The 17,939-nt window shown below is 41.5% G+C and overlaps 1 protein-coding gene across 4 annotated transcripts in view; it reads right to left on the bottom strand.

Annotated features, from left to right (window-relative positions):
* The window catches only part of pdpr (pyruvate dehydrogenase phosphatase regulatory subunit), a 59,951-nt gene continuing 42,012 nt past the window's right edge, over positions 1 to 17,939 (bottom strand). For 2 of the 4 annotated variants that reach the window (XM_048605792.1, XM_048605793.1), the window contains 6 exons: positions 10,416 to 10,564; positions 8,291 to 8,403; positions 4,502 to 4,596; positions 3,126 to 3,215; positions 1,183 to 1,365; positions 7 to 677 (listed from right to left, as the gene is read on the bottom strand). In XM_048605792.1, the coding sequence (XP_048461749.1) occupies positions 273 to 677; positions 1,183 to 1,365; positions 3,126 to 3,215; positions 4,502 to 4,596; positions 8,291 to 8,403; positions 10,416 to 10,564 (1,035 nt within the window). In that variant the 3' untranslated portion in view covers positions 7 to 272. Of the gene's footprint in view, positions 678 to 1,182; positions 1,366 to 2,676; positions 3,002 to 3,125; positions 3,216 to 4,501; positions 4,597 to 8,290; positions 8,404 to 10,415; positions 10,565 to 17,939 lie in introns of those variants that run through there. The other 2 variants (XM_048605791.1, XR_007263779.1) reach the window with 2 other exon arrangements.

Here is a 17,939-nt window from a genome sequence, read left to right as displayed (position 1 = left end):
TTTCCTCAGAGAAAAAAAAGAGTGGCATTTTCCTCTATACAATAAACAAAGAAAACACAAGAGTAGTGTCCATATGTCCAGCTGGATGTGAGACATTCAGAACAATTCTTTCATCTGTGTTTATATACACAAAAGTGTCTGTGCAGAGTGGAAAAAATAGCTATGCACGCCATCAACAATATATAATGGTCGTTTGCCTCCCCTCACCTCCCTCCTGGGAACTGCATTATTGACCCGTTCTCACCTCAACTCAAAAGGTGTTGCTGGGGCTCTTATTTCCCCTGAAAGCTACTCAGTTCCATTTCATCTTTCCTCTTCTTCTGTGTAAACAAGGAGCTGAAAGGGTAAAGTTTGGCCCTTGCCCGGAAGCGCTGTCCGGCAATCTCAATTTCATAATCACCACGATTGACAAAGTCAGGGGTCACCACCAGTTTAGCTCCAGTGTCTTCATCATACTGGTGAACAAAGCCCAAGCAGACGTGGCGGGCCAATGTGTAACTGTAAGCACTACTAGTTGTCATGCCTACATAGCGCCCATTCCTGAATATAGGCTCGCTCCACCAAGGCCAAAGGTCGAGGTCAGTGTCATGATCATCCAGGATGAACATGGTAAACCGACGACAAACTCCCTCCTGTCTTTGTTGCAAAAGAGCATCTCGGCCAATAAAATCAGTTCCCTACAATTAAACAAAGAGGAGGTTAACCCAGAAAAACAGAAAACCCTGGGACACAATATGAGCAGCGTTATTTTCTGTCCAAAGTAGCATGTGTGACTTGATAAGTAGATATTCAAAACCATTATTGTCCACTACTCCATTTAAATCAATTTACATGAGTCTCAATAAATAGATTACATTCACATTCATGCACTAAGACGCAGGATTCCTTTTCAATCTCAGGCTATTTCACAACCCCATCCACTGAGCCTTTCCACTGCCTTTTTCCTGCTTTCTTTGACAGTTAGGAGATGAGTGAATCAGCAGATAGAAAAGGAGCAAGAGCAAAATGGGCGAGATCGAGGGGGAGCAGAGCAAGACAGTAAGATAAATAGAAAAAATAGATACATACACACACATTACAAGTAACTCCACTCTTCCACCCATGTTACTTTACAAAATTAAGTATGTTCTGTTTCTTCTTTAATATGAATTCTTCCACGTTAAACTCCAAACACACAAGTACCTTATCGAACTTGACTCGGAATTCACGTCCACACTCCAGCGGTGTTGTAAAGGCGTCTAGGTCTTGACCCCAAAATGCAAAGAACTTTTCAATACGCAGACTGCGCAGTGCATAGTACCCAGCATTCCGGATTCCATACTTCTGCCCTACATTCATAATTTCATTGTAGACATGAAGAGCATACTGAAAAAAGAACAGCAGAGTCAGAGACATGACTGCTTATTCATCAGCCTGATTACTGCATTGTCCTATATGTGCTCAAGTTTGTTGACGCTACCCTCCAGTAGTTCACACAAATGATTTTCAACATGCGTGAACCTGGCCAAGTAGTGCTGGCAGCAGCTTAAAAATTGGCAAGCAGAACACGACAGTCAAATCCTGAGGGTTCCTAAAGTAAAACATACATCTAACTACCAGGGGGATTCACTGGAGATCAGTCACAGTTCTGGTTGAAGCTCAAGGCACAGAATCCAAGAACAGCAGTGCTTCTAATGCCAGCTCAGTGGAAACTAACAGCATAGGTCATGGTTGAACTGGTTTGCAATGCTTTGCCCATTGCATAATTCAATCATCTTATTTGAAATATGCTACACTTAAATACACTTAAACACTCAAGAAAGAACTGTGGCATATTGCCAAGTCAGGATGCTGAGTAGCTTGGAGGGGAACCTGCAAGTGATGGTGTTCCATTAATCTGCTGCCTTTGTCCTTCTCAGTTATAATTGTGGGTTTGGAAGGTGTTGTCTAAGCTATTTTAGTGAATTTCTGCAATGCTTCTTGTAGCTGCTGCTAAGCGTTAGAGCTGGAGTGAGCGAATGTTTGTGAATGTGCTGCGAATTAAGCACGCTACTTTCTCCTGGATGGTTTCAAGCTTCTTGAGCATTGTTGGGAGTTGATTTCATCCAGGCTTTGGAGATGAGTCACTCACTGCAGAATTCCTAGCCTCTTGTAGCCACAGTATTTATTTGGCAAGACTAACTGAGTTTCTGGTCAATGATAACCTTCAGGATGTTTACAATGGGGGAATTCGGTGGTGGCGATACCACTGAATGTCAAGGGGAGATGATCAGATTCTATCTTGCTGGAGATGGTCATTGCTTGGCAATTGTGGGGGCCGAATGTTACTTGCCACATGTCAGTCCAAACCTGGATACTGTCCAGGTATTACGGCATTTGGATACAGACTGCTTCAATATCTTAGGAGTGACAAATGGCACTAAACATAATGCAACTATCAGCAAACATCTCCACTTCTGACCTTATGATGGAGGGAAGGTCATTGATGAAGCAGCTGAAGGTCGTTGGGTTTAAGGCAGGATTTCCAGCTGGGATTCTCTGGAACTGAAATGATGGACCTATAACCACCATAACCAGCTTCCTGCATGCCAGGTATATCTCCAATCAGAGAGACTTCCCTCACCAATTCCCATTAACTCCAGTTTTGTTAGGGATCCTCGATGCCACACTTTTGATGTTAAGGGCTGTCATTCTCACCTCGCCTCTGGAATCGGGCTCTTTTGTCCATATTTGAACTAAGGGTGTAATCAGAGCAGTGACCCTTGCAGAACCCAAGCTGAGCACCAGTGAGCAGGGTATTGTTAACCAAGTGCTGCTTGATAGCACCATTGATGAAGCCTTTGACTACTTTACTGATGATCAAGAATCAACCGATGGGGCGGTAATTGGCTGGGTTGGATTTGTCTTGCTGTGCATGTGCAGGACACACTTAGGCACTTTAATACATTGCTTGTAGACGCCAGTGGTGTAGCTGTACTGCAGCCATTTGGCCGTCATTCATTTGCAGTCTCCCTGAACAAAACTAATTGAAAAACTTTAAGTAAATGTTAGACATCTGTTATAATGGAGAATTTCATATAGCCAACACAAAATTCAGTATCATTTAATGAATTAGGCAATAAACACAATTTCAGTGCAGTACCCACCTCGATGGGGATATACAGCATGAAGCCAGGCTCTCCTGTATGTGTCATACTCATCACCCGGATGCCATTAGCGTAACCGACACTCATCTCCTGTTAATTGGAGACACATAGTAAGTAGCAACTCATCAATCCTCTCAGTATACAGAGTACATTCTATTCCTTCCTCTGCAAGTACATGCACACAGAGACCCTCTCCTCTGCAAAAAAAAATATACATCCCCATCCCTGGGTAAATATTTGCCAAACCACCAAACAAAAATCAGTGGATATTGCTCTTCAGTTCAGTACAGCAAATTTGAATGAAGCAGGATTTGTGTAGCTTTTTGATGTATATGAAGCTACAACCCACTACTGTTTGAGGGACTGGGACAGATTGATTACTGGTACCACCACCTCCTTTCTCTCAATATTGGTGGATGTTATTCAATGAAGAGACAGAGAATAAAGTGTGGCAGGAGTGTCGAATCAGAGTCAGAAAAAATGGTGAAGAAGTTGTCCCTCGAACAACTAAGGAGCAATAAATTCTGCCACCATCGAAGTGGACATTGCAGGCCCATTCCTATTGTGAGAGGTTCTCAATCCAGCAGGAATTATAATAAAATTACTGCTGTGCATTTTCCTAGCTAGTCTTAGCTTCTGAAGTCCGGTATGAGAAATCCCAGTATCAATAATCTCAACAGGAACAGGAATCTGCAATCAAATTCAATGCTAGTGGAAAAGAAAAACAAAGATTTTTTTTTTAAATGTTACATTGTTCGATCGATCCCACGTAAACACACCAACTCCATCCCCAAACCCACACACTGGAACTCGACGGAAACAGGACAACTGGCTTGAGAGATCTCTGGATGTTAACAAAACACTTGTAATAGCACAGAGGTAAACTTAACAAAGATATATAACTGCTCTACTTCCATCAAAATAAGCGCACCAAACATCATAGAGATCAAAGGTGAAGCCTCCTCTTTTCTAAATTGCTAAGTCAATGAGAAAGTAGGTGGATATTGATGTGACCAATTTCTTGTTGTCGATGAATTAAAAGGATATCATGCAGGTTGTTGTGGAACACAACCCAGTCCGTTGTAGTCCCTCTACCAGAGGATATCCGACAGTTATTAGGATGACACAATAATTAACCAAATCTCAGAGGACCATTTATAGTTTCATATGTGTAAGGTACACAATGGTTCTGAGCTGACAATACAAATCTGTAAGAATTGTTTAGAAAAAGTGTCATTGGACTGAAAATGTTAACTGTTTCTCTCTCCACATATGCTACCAGAGGAGACCTGCTGACTTTTTCCAGCACTTTTTGCTTTTATTTCAGATTTCCAGCAGCTGCAATATTTTGTTTTCAAAACAGTTCCATAACCCACCTTACAGAATAATGAGGGAAAGTGATCTGGAGTCATTGGCACATAAGATAATTCGGAAAGAACATCCATTGCACGGGGACCAATCAAATTCAATGCTAGTGGAAAAGAAAAACAAATTTTTTTTTTAAAAAACATTACATTGTTCGATTGATCCCACACAAATACCCCAATTCTCTTTTACATGTATTGCTCTCAATTTGTGCAAGGTTATCAACCTGCAGCATTATGTATGCCTGAGAGTATCCAAATAATTTTATGGACCTTAGCCTTCAGAATTTAATGCAATGTGGAATGAATAAAGAAATACCAACAGTTATGACTGTTGGAGGCCAATCACTTCAGTCCCAGGACACCGCTGTTGGAATTCCATAGGGTAATCTTCCAGGTCCAAATGACTTCAGCTTCTTCCATTATTGACCTTCCCTCCATCATAAAGTTACAAGTTAAGACATCCACAGATGGTTGCACAATGTTGAGTGCTATTATCACCTCTTTAGGTATTGAAACAGTCCGTGTCCATATGCAGAAAGACTTGGTCAAGATTTAGATTTGGGCTGACAAGTGGTAAGTGACATTCATACCACAAAAGTGCTAACTTTCATCGACAGAGAATCTAATCACCTTTCCATGACATTCAAAGGTATCACAATTGCTGAATGCTACCTATGTTCTAGGGTTACCATTGTCCAAAAACTGAATTGGACTAGCCATATAAATACAGTGAACACAAGAGTTGGGAAACTGGGAATTCTGCAGCAAGTAGCTCATAAAGTGCAAGTCACAATGGTGATATAATACTGTCCAATTGCCTGTGTATGGCTCAAACGAGGCTCAGAGCTCAACACCATTTAGAGCAGCTGGTTTAATTGGCAACCCATCCACCATCAACACACAGTGACAGATACATTCACCACAAACAAGACATACTGTAGCAATTCACAAAGATTCCTTTGACAGTACCTACAAAACCTTCAGTCTCCACCATGGAGAAGAATGGCAGATGTATGGGAATTTGCTGTCTGTAAATTCACCACCAAGCCAGAGAACATCCTGAATTGGAAGTCTATCACCATTCCTTCATTGCTACTGGGTCATAAGCCTGTCAGCACCGCAAGTGCACCAACACAACAGAACTGCAGAAATTCAACAAAGCGGCTCACCACAACCTTCCCGACAGCAAAATGAAAGAAAATGCAATTTATGGATTGATTGCTGAATATATAAACTGGATGTCTCCCAATTGTGGTATTAACTCCCTCTCCAATTAGCCCAGTCTCAAAGTGAACATTGTCAATGCTGAAGGTACAGATTGCCTGCCTACCGAATAACTCAAGGGAAAGATCCCAGCTTTCAGCATTCTGGGTGTTAGTGAGCTCTTGTAGTGTGCAAACTCAAATTCATCTGTACACAACTGGAGCATCTTGACACTGAAAAAAGTACAAAGACAGGCAATAAAACTGACAATGGGAATAGACACCTGACCCACGAGCAAGAACAAAGGAGTTAAAGAATACCTGTACTTATTCTGGGGAAATGTTTTGCAGGGGGGACCTTTCTGCATTTTTCACTGTATTCTAAGGGGTACAAATAAATCATTTATCCATTTGGAATCATTGTTTTGTCAAACTGCAACTAAGAATCACAAACTCAAGGCACAGAGTACATGTGTAAATGACAAACTTTTATAAATCTCAGGATTTAGCCTCAATGAAAGAACTGCACCCTAAGGTATGCTGCCCAGAATTGGACGGTTCAATGATTTTAGTAAATGACAATAAATCTGTGGTGCGTGGAGTTGAGGAACTGCAAAGGAAAAAGGCCTCCTAGGAGTAGTAACAGCATAGGCAGAAAATGTCAGGAGATGAAAACGCATTTAAGAAAGGTGCTATTACAATAATCATGGGAGATATTACAATATACAGATGGTCTGGGAAAATCAAGTTGGTAGCACAATCCAAGATAAGAAATTCACAGAATATCTATGAGATTTTTTTTGGAGCAGCTTGTGGTAGAGCCCAATAGAGAACAGGCAATTCTGGATTAGGTGATGGGTAATAAGGCAGACTTGATTAGTAAGCTTAAGGTGAAGGAACCCCGAAGGGGTAGAGACCATAGTATGATAGAATTCACCCTGCAGTTTGAGACAGAAAAGCTGGAATCAGATGTAACAGTATTATAATTGAGTAAAGGTAACTACAAAGACATGATGAAGTTGCTGGCCAGAGTTAAGTGGAAGAGGAGCCCAGCAAGGAAGACAATGGAACAGCAACTGTAGGACTTTCTGGGGGTAATTCGGGAGCACAGCAGACATTCATTCCATTGAATCATTGAGTATATTTAACACAGAGATAGTTGGGTTCTTGATTGGTATGAGGATCAAAGGTTAGAGGGAGAAGGCAGGAAAATGGGGTTGAGAAGCATATCAGCCATAATTGAATGGCACAGCAGATTCAATGGCTGAATGGTCTAACTCTGTTCCAATATCGTATGGTCGTATCACAGCAACAATACCAGTCATAAAATAGTCACTCGCTATCACAAAACATGCTGTGTAACAGATCTCAGGATCCTTTGTGGAATCTGGAACTCTCTGATAAAATGTGGAGCTGGAGGAGCACAGCCGATCAGGCAGCATCAGAGGAGCAGGAAAGTTGATGTTTAGGTCTGGATCCTTCATCAGGATGGAGACTGGGGGAGAAGCTAGGTGGGATGATGATAGGTGAGTGCAGGTAGGGAGTGATGGGGACTGGTCAGTGGGATGGGTGGGGCGGATAGGTGGGAGAGAAGATGGACAGGTTGTATCAGGTCAAGGAGGCGGGGATGAGAGGGAGGGTTGGACATGGGATGAAGCTGGGGATGGGGAGATTTTGAAGCTGGTGAACTCTATGTTGAGCCATTGGGCTGTAAGCTCCCGAGGTGGAATATAAGGTGTTGTTCCTCCAGTTTACGTGTGGCCTCATTTTGGCCGTGGAGGCGGCCCAGAATGGACATGTCGCTAAAGGAGTGGGAGGGGGATTGAAGTGGCTGACAACCCGAAGGTGGTATTGATCGGAGCGTACCAAGCACAGATGCTCTGCGAATTGGTCCCCGAACCTGCGCTTGGTCTCCCTGATATAGAGGAGACCACATCGGCTGCAAACCCAACGTTCTCCTGAATCCACCCGGCACCACTCCGACCTTCACCTGGAACTCTGTTGCCCGACTTCTTGGTTATAATGTCATTGTCAACATGGAGAAGCAGGGATTTTACCTATTATGACTACAGTGGAACAAGAAATAATCCACAAACTGAAAAATCTGGATTGATTCTCAACGACTGGAGCTGACGATGTGATTGCCTGCTAAAGCACTCGTCTATAACAACTAGCTAAGTCAACTCTTGGATCAACTGAAGCTATTATTGCCGCAGGCTCCTGTGCCTCAATAAACAAAGAATATTAAATCATTCACTCCAGCCTCAAATGCAGCTACCAGATTCCCTTACACTTCAAGAAGCTCCAGGAGGAAAGACGGGTAATCAACCGAAAAAACAATTTATTCCAAGTTTGAGAAATTCCTTTCTCCTCAACTGCTCTGTTTATCTCTCTCTTCAGTGTCAGGATCTCCAAAAAATATCAGTACTGTGCTGCGAAGTTACTGAAAACATGTCTTCCACACCATTTTTAAACCTGGAAGCTGCCCATTCTGAAAACCACGGAGGGAAATACCTGTCCTTAAAGTAGTTAATGTAATTTATGCTTCTAGGAACAGCCATATTCGGCGTAGTGTATAGCCCTAAGTGTGCAATACCTGTGTACTTCCAAGTAACATCCTCCAGCTGTAGCTGACTGTCTTCGGGCATGTGCTGCTTGAGCCAGGACCAACAGTGAACCTGCTGGTCCGTGGGCGAGATGATAAAGAAGCTGAGAAATGAACAAAAGCACATATTAATTCCAACACCAATTTATTTGTCAGACAGCACATAAAAGGCTCAATCTTACTGTGAAGAAGATTGCCAACCCAACAGCTCACCTCCCAGTTCACACTCCTCGAAAAAGTGTGGAGAAAAACTTCAAGACGAAATGAATTAGACTTTAATTTCCTCAATACTTACATCTCTAAGGAACATTTGATTAGAGATTTTTTTTCTCTGTTATCATTTAAATGTCAGTCATTATGATTTTTCTTTGAAGCAACCTTCCTGCTGGACATTTTATTCTCCTAGTGCTTCCGTTTGTGCAGGTCATTCACAAACCAGAAGATAAAATTGTTTCTACTGCAACGCTCTACACTGAAACTCTGCAAAATCAGAAGACTTTTGAACTAGTACACTCTTGGTGGTACATTCAGGTACAGTACGACTGGTTTTGAACAATAAAACTGGGTAATAAATAAATGAAAATTTAAGTTTACTTGGAATGTGACAAAGCTAAATCTGATGATGCATTTAAGAAAATACAATGATATACTTTAATTTTTTTGGACAGAGAGACCTGAATTCTCTTCACATTAATTCAGCATTCCAGTGATATCCAGTCTGGTTCTATAATGTCAAACATCACCATTTAATGGATTGGAGTGTAACCAAGTAGCAAATGAACTTTGAAAGAGCTAGCCACAGATGTGCCCAGCTCAAAATAGAGTCTCCACAGACACACAGTCATCTAGGATGCCATGCCAGCAGGTCAAGCAAGTTCTGCTGAATTGCACAGTGGAACTTGGAGACCGGAGAAAACATCATAGTCTCCGGGCATGCATTAGTCAAATACAACACTATTCTAACCTGCGGCCAATCTCCGAATATTGACTGGATCTCATTAAGCAAACCAGAAATGAGTTTCCCATCTGGGCACGCAGAGTCCTAGGTCACATTTTACTTCCAATATCAAACAAAAATGTGTATGTAAAACATTGCAAAGTGTTTTACAGAAGCATTATCAAAGCAATCCACAACTCAGAAACCATATTTTCAGGAAAATAATCAAAAGTTTGGTCAAAAGAAACAAGTTTAAAGACAGTCTTATGAGAATAGACAGATTTTGACAGCCATAATATTCAGGGAGGGAATTTCAGAGGACAGGTTCTTGGTTGCTTCAGCTACCAATGTGTAGCAATTCAAAATAAGGAATGCTAAAGACTGTAGAATTAGTAAAGTGCAGATATCAAAGGATTGTAGCATTGGAGTAGACAATACAGACAGGCTAAGGCCATAAAAGAAGTTGAAAACAAGGATAGAGAATTTTAAAACCAATGTACCACTCAACTAGGATCTAAAACATATCAGTAATTCGGGGGTAATGGGCGATTGGCACTTACTGAGAGTAACGACAGGCAGCAAAATTCTGTGTGACTCAAGTTTGTGAAAGACAAAACAAGAGAAGATAGCAAGAAATGTCTTACAGTAGTCAAGATGAATGGATGAGGATTTCAGCAGTTAGGCTGATATTATAGCAGGGCAGCAAATTTGAAACAGGTTGTTCAACCTCAAACTGTTGCTACGAAGAGGGAAGGAAGGAATTGATGGCAAGGGATCAGAATCTACGGCAGAAACAGACAACAGTATCTCCCCAGTATTTAGAAATGGAAGAAACTCTTGCTCATCAGGTATTAGATGTTAGATTAAAATAGCTGATAATTTATAATCAGTAAAATCAAGAGAGTTAATGACGGAGTATGGCTGGGTTTCACCAGCATGTCAAACATAGAGCTGAAGCAAGGCAAGACTCGTTTTTTTTTTTTTTGAGAGTTTTAACAACAGAAGATTTGGAGGAGAGACAGTCTCACTTTCTGCTGAAAATTCTTTCAATAAACATTGTTGCAGCTATTGTACATAAAGGAGGCTATAATGATATTCTAATGCAGAATTTTATTTCACAATGTCTCTGCTGCCATGTGAGGAGCTTTACTGCACTCTGGACAAAGAAGTGAAAAGTACCTGCGTTTGTTAAGTCGCACAACGCTGCAGTCATTCTGGTAGCCACCTCGTTCATTCAGCATCCCTGTGTGCACAATATGTCCCACAGGAACATCCAAATCATTGGAGCACAGGTGCTGCAGTATCTCAAGAGCCTGGCCACCTGAGGACTTCAGCAGAAAATCTGATTAAAACAAAGGCCACACACTGAAGAAAAAGACTAATTTTTTATTGCAGATGCGCACTGATAAACTCAAGGTTTTTAATTTAGAATCTGTTATCTGTCTGAAAACTGCTGAGCTTGTCAATGGTTCTTCATGTTTTGAAATTATCAGACCTGTGTAACCAATCTTACACATGTACCCTCTAATCATAGAATAACTACAGTGTTGGAAGTAGGCCATTCAGTCCATCAAGTCCACACCAACCCTCTGAAGAGCATCCCACCCAGACCTACTCCCCTACCCAATCCCTGTAACTCTCCATTTCCCAAGGCTAATCCTGAAACTACACAACCCTGAACTCTCTGGGCAATTTAGCATGGCTAATCCACGAACTTGCATATCTTTGGACTGTGGGAAGAAACCGTAGCACTTGGAGGAAACGCACAAAGATAGAGAGAACATGCAAACTGTACACAGACAGTTGCCTGAGGCTGGAACAAAACTTGGTTCCCTGGTGATACGAGGCAACAGTGCTAACAACTGAGCCACCTGAAACTAATTTCTTGAAACAGTGCACAGCTTGTTGCACTGCTGCATGGACCCTTTGAGACTGCTGCAATGCATTTAAAGAAACAGCTTCTTGTGCATGGTTTGTTTGTCTCTGTGCAGTTAGGTTCAACACCTCTGCACAACTATGAAGCCACACAGCTCAGAGGAAACCCTGGTTCTGGTGAACATCAATCTCTCACCATCAACTCTAGAAGCAGGTCAACCACAGTCACATCTGCATAACGGAAGGGTAAAAGAATGACCACGAGCATATGCTGTGGGAGGTTCCTATTTGTAAAGTGACTACCATCTTTACCTACATCAGTTGCTTCAAAGCAATGCACTGTATGTGATGAGCATTCTCACACTGCTGGGATGTAGCAAGATCCTCCAGAGATAGACCTTCTTAGTCATATACCTTGGATCTACACTCTCAGTTGTGCGTCACAGCTAACATAATCTGAAGAGGTTGCTCCGGTCCCAAAAGAAAACGGTGACACAGAGAAAACTACAAGTGAACAGAATGACATGAAAAGATACTCAAAGACTTTAACTGATTTTTTTTTGAATAAGTTATTATCCCTCAAATTTAGTCTGGATTTAATGTTCTAAATTAAGGTTGACAATGAAAAATTTCAATTCCACTCCATGCTCCTCAGGCAAATCTACTTACTGAAATGGACATCATCAAACAAGAGGGAAGTGGATGAGTCAGGAAATCAAATGGGAAGTTAGACTTCTCTGTGTCAGCAAATTTCTGAAATGAGCAAACACAGAGAAGCTAAGCCTGGACATCTGAAAAGGATTTTTGAAGGACAGATTGTGTTCAAATAAGTTAAATGAACACTCAAAGAAAAGACCAGAGTGTACAGATAAAGTGGCTATGACAGATGGTGTACCAGTAGATATTCAGAAGGCATTTGATCAGATTCCTTGTTCAAAGGAGTTTGGGCACAGGGTATTAAAGGAATGTAAATTGTGTGGATTAAGACAGTCTTATCCAAAACAAAAACTGATTAGCCACAGACATAGCTACAAAGATATCATTTTGGCCACATACTCTAATGCTGGTGAAAAACAGCTTAGGTACATTCACACACATAGATAAATGTTCATGTTCAATAAATTATTAAACACTGACAAAGCTATTCCGTACACTAGGAAATAAACACTCAATTATAAAACACATACGCTTTACTTGTCAACTTATCATTTTTTCGAAAGAAATACGCAAAGTTGATAATAAACATACATGTGCTATGCTAACATGGCATTAATTTATTTATCTTTTATTTTGCAAATCATAAATGCAATTAGTCACATCTGAATTCTCAAATGGATAACATACTGGACATGACTGTATTAAGAAATGCATGAATGCAGCTCCAGGCATAAATAGATGTTTTTCAGCCTGGTAGGACAGGGCATAGATCTAACAGTTTAGTGGAGTGAACAGATAGCTTGTACAGGCAATTCAATTTTATAAAAAATAGAGTCAGAAGTCACATGACACCAGATTACAGTCCAACAGGTTTATTTAAAATCACAAGCTTTCGGAGCACTGCTCCTTCATTAGGCTCCTTCACTTGGTAGGAGTTCGGACTTTGTTCGCCCCAGTCCAACACCGACATCTCTACATCATTGCAAAAACTAAAAATGGTTACGAGAAAGAAATGAGAACAAAGTGTGGGAGAAAGACAACATCTGTGGAATAAGAAACTTTGAATGTTTCAAACCCAATATGACACTTTTTCTGAACTCCTAAGAAAGTCATCACTAACAGCAAGACCCTCAACAGAGTGAAGAAACAGAGCAATCCATGAGTGTACAGCTAGTCCTTATTTAAAGTTAGCTCACCTTACTTTAATGCTGGTTAATTAATGGGGCCTGTAATCTTGTCGCATGCCATGAGATGAATTTTAATGTGGATTCCTGCATGACCCGATTGGTGCCTTCTCTGCTCCCTAACCTCAGGACAGCAGCTTCTCTCCCTCCCCAAGCTTCAAGATGCAGCCACTTCTCCATTTCGAACTCTCTCACATCAATTTCCTTTCCTGGACTTGCTTTCCAAATAAAAATTCAGATTCAAACTGAAGCTGCAGCCACAATATCTGAGGTCCTGATGATTTTGAGGTGTTGAGGTATTTACAATCTTGTCTATTTTTCAAAGCTACTCCTGACTCATTACTCTCCTCCCAGCATGTATTCCAGAGGAAGTAGAAGCATTCAAATAAAACCGACTGCAAAAGCCCCAGCTGGATACTTCTAAACCATTAGGGTCCTCACTTCAAAGGCAATAGATGTGTAGCTTCAGGTTTAATCTGGTTCTCGAGTATAAAATGTAAGTCCAGGAGAAGAAAGCAGTGAAAGATGGATAAAGGAGGGGGAAGAAGACCAATTCAGAGGTTAGGAAATGGTAAGAGGCCACTACTCAGGAGGTCTGGGAGTGGGAAAAGCTACAGTCTGGAACATTGAGGAGTGGGTGAGGCCACAACTCAGAGTTGAGGAGCAACAGGATTCTGCAGCAACCTCAAGGCTGAGGGAGGTGGTGGATGTGCAAGCAGAACTGCCAGCAAAAAGAGGCACGTGCAGTCTCAACAGCAAGTTACATTCTTCCTTCATAGTATTAAATTACTTTGTTTTAAAAAGTTTGCATCTTACAAATCATGAGGCCATAACAATTTTCATGAACTTGTGTATACACGGAATTGATTTTTTTGAAAAAGTCAGTGGAAGGACACATTGGAACGGTTTTTGACAAGGAATTTCTTGAAACCACAAGCTTCCAGGTAATTGCTGATCCTGGAGGCATGAATTCACTTAACGGAAAACACCTGCCTGTTTTTACGACTGGGTTTTATAACTGCTCAGTTTTGTAGACATGCAGGAGATAGTGTTTCATTTTCAGTTAGGACCAGAAGCTGATTAAGGAAAGGCTGCCCACTCTCACTGGCCCTCCTATTTTTACAAAAACCATTGTTGTGAAACCAAGAGGATCATGACTGTTCTCTTGAAGAGCATCTGGAAGACTCCTTGATACTGTTTCCTTGCAAGCTATGCTTGCCAAGATCCCAGAGGTATATGCCCATGTCTGGTGACATTCTACACATGCCGAAACAGTAACCATCTGAACATTCCACACCTTGTCCTTTTTTGCCTTCAGGAACTAAGACTTATTGGGCAAAGGTGTTTTTGTTTTCTCCCCAGAGTGAATTTCTTCAGACAAAAATCATTTTTTACCCTTTACCATGTATATACTGTTATGTGGGTTAGTTAGAGGGATATGGGTTTATATTTTTGTAATAACTCAGGAAGCCTGACTGAAAAGGAACATTATTTATTGTTGAACACCAAAATCGAGCCACTCCACGTGACATACATAGGCTAGTCCTAACTCAGGACAAACCATTCTACAGATTCTTCTTTCTTCTTCTAGAAGTACTATTACACACAACTGAGCTTTCCTTTTCCCTGCTCACCAAATAACCAACCTGCTCACGGATATTCTTAAAAACCTCTGGAGTAGGTGCGACTTGGACCTGGGCTGCCTGGCTCAGAAGGAGGAACGCTACCACTGTGCCACAAAAGCCCTAAAACATGGAGTTTCTGGATTAATAGTCCAGCGATAATACTACTAGGCCATCGCCTCCCCTACTGGGTCTGATTTACAGATACTTTTCTAATTAAACTGTTCGGAGATGTTGTTACACAACTCTGGAGCAGGTAGGACTTGAATCTAGGCCTTCTGGCTCAACGGCAGGGGACACTATCACTGCACCACAAGAGAGCCCCTGGGTCTGCTTTATTTTTTCTCGTCATTGGTCTGCTTTACATTTTAAAGAATCAATCTGTTCAGATGTGTTACGACACATTTCTGGGGCAGGTGGGGCTGGAACTCATGTCTTCTGGCTCAGTAGTAGGGACACTATCCCTGTGCCAAAGAACTCTTCAGAACTTTAGCCTGGAGTCTAGTTTAGTTCTAGTTTAGATTACTAGTTCAGTGACATTACCATTACACCACCACCTTCCCCCAGGTCTGCTTTATATATATTTTTTCAGAAATGTTATTACACACCTCTAGAGTAGTGGGACTTGAACTGGCTCCTGGCTCAGAGGTATGGATACTACCACTATGCCACAAGGGGTCTGAGTCTGCTTCATTTTCTAATTAACCTGTTCAGTAATGTTATTATGCACATCTGGGGCTTGAACCTGGACCTTCTAGCCTAGAGGTGGGGTCTACCACTTCACCACAAGAACCATTTGGGTCTGCTTTTCCCTTTTTTTAACTCCACAGTGCTATTACACACAACTGAGCAACTTTCTTACCTCCAAAATCACAGTGACGTTTCTTTCCCTTTCTCCCCTTTTAACCACCACCTGTCATCACCCATGTGGCCAATCAAGTATTTACAACCAAAATCCATAATGAACAAACCATCAAAACTGAGGGGCGTGTAGGGAGAGTGGGCGGGACTAAATCAAAATGGAGCTGGAGGGGGAAATAAAGCACTGTATCCCCTGCAGTGGACACCTCTTTCTAAAGGCATCGAGAGCACTGATGGAGACCACTTGCTGCCTCTCCAAGGTCACTCAGTACGGGCGTAACTATGGAAGATGGGTGGGGTCTGGTTCTTTTTTAAAATATACCCAGAAGTGTTATCACACACAATTGAGCAACCTACTCACCACCAAAATCACCATGACTGTTCTGTTTTTTGTAAACTACTAACCACTACCAGTAATCACCCACGCAGCAAATTAAATATTTACACACAGAATGAAAGGTAATGCAAACCATCAAAAGTGATACAGAGGTAGGGAGAGAGGGAAGGGACTAAATCAAATGGAGTTGGAGGGAGAAATAAAGTACAGTATCCCCAACAATGTCCACCTCCCTCTAAAGGCATCGAGAGCACTGATGGACACCGAGTGCTCCCATTCCAAAGATACTCGGGCACAAACGTAACCACGGAAGAGGGGTGGGTCTGTTTTATATTATTTTTACAAATCAACCTGTTCACATATATTACTACACACCTTTAGAACAGGTGGGACTTAAACCCAGGTCCCTCAGTCACTGAACCACAAGAGGACCATAATGGGCTCAGGTGATGAGCTCCAGCTAGGCAAGCCATTGCCTGTTACTAAGGGAACTCAAACCACATGAGTAGATTAATGAATGATTCCCCATGGGCCTTAGGGAGTTATCACAATTTTCATGTTATAAATTGAGTATTAACCAATTTTACACCTTCACTGAATAACCTTTGATTTATTACAAATTTTATTTATGAAAGAATTGGACTGATTTTGAAATTGAAAGATTATGATTAGGAACTGAGTAACATGGAGTAGTGGGACTGGAGAAATACAGGGCACTCCTCTCATCTCTGTCATTGTTGCAAAATATTTCAACTTAGAAAGGTATTATGTTTTGACATTTTTCTTTTTCTGATAAAGGTCCAACAAGAACCCAAGTACAATTTTAACACTGGTCCCTGCAGGAAACAATGTTTCACTTAAAGTTATAGTTGCATTTATGAAAGCCTTGGTTTAAAGTGAAACAACCATGAGCAATAAAGCAACAAACAATTGTGTACTTTACATGTAGGAACAGTAAAAGCTTTTGAGGTTAAAGAAAAAAAAGAGGCAGATTGTTACTGAATTTGTAAAAGGACGTCAATCATGTTACTTAGATGTTTTCACAGACGGTAAAACATGGAACTATTTATCCCAAGTGGTCATTGAGGCAATCACCAGCTTAATCAGGAGCCAGAATGTACCTGAACTGGAAAAAATATGAAAAGGTCTGTTCTGGAGTGCTGCTTTGTTACATGAGAGTGCAATTGGGAATTTGGTGAAACAAGGAATTAGGCAGGAGGTAATCAGTCCATTTTTTTTGCTCATTGGTGAGAACTTTGTTCATAAATATCAAACTAAGGTTTTAGGGAATTTGAGGTATGAGGGGAAAGAGCGAACTTAAGGAACTCTTATAGTACACAGCGCTGGAGGTCAGAGAGTGAGCAAATCTGGCAAGGAGTACCTGAGCAGAATGGAGGGAAATGCCCAAGGGAGCAGCTTTACATTACCTGACTCAATCCAGAGGCAGAGCTCCTGATGTGACATCAAGATTCAAAAGTGACACAGGAAAAATGGAAGCTCATGATTAGGCGATTAACATTTGTACTATGATTATCACTTACAGTTTGCAATGTCTTTTTTGTGGTTTATAGATTTTTAAGGGCTAGATTGTTTTAACGATGTCAAGGGAAGAAAAGCCCAAAAGTAACTGATACTATTTGATTTTAAGAACCTTTTTAAAGGTTTAATCCGAAGTGCTAAGTCAAGACAGGAGAGCTCAAAGCTGTTTGGTCTTCCCGCTCTACTGGGGAGGCTGGACACATTACTGGTAGCTTGTGACCAGGAGGCATCTCCAAATGCAGTTCCAGGAAACCTGGGTTTCGGAGCTGCAGCAGTAGCTGGGTCACTGTGGAGCATTTGTGAGGCTGAGAGTCATGTAGATAGCACATTCTGGGAGATGGTCCACAGCAAGCTAAGAATCCATAGGAAGAAAGGGAGTGGGTAACAGCCAGGCAAAGTATGAGGATTGGGCAGGCAGTGCAGGAATCCCCTGTAGATACTCCCCTTCAAAACAGGAAAGGATGAGAAAGTGTGGGAATGCAATAGTTACAGGGGATTCAATTATAAGAGGAATAGACAGTGGTTCTGTAGCCACAAACAAGACTTCAAGATGGTACGTAGCCTCCCTGATGCTGGGGTCAAGGATGTCTCAGAGAAGCTACAGGACATTCTGGTTGGGGGGGGGGGG

The sequence above is a fragment of the Rhincodon typus genome, chromosome 15 (genome assembly GCF_021869965.1).
Source record: "Rhincodon typus isolate 14 chromosome 15, sRhiTyp1.1, whole genome shotgun sequence".
In the NCBI taxonomy this organism is placed as follows: domain Eukaryota; kingdom Metazoa; phylum Chordata; class Chondrichthyes; order Orectolobiformes; family Rhincodontidae; genus Rhincodon; species Rhincodon typus.
This window is presented reverse-complemented; position numbering and strand designations above follow the sequence as displayed.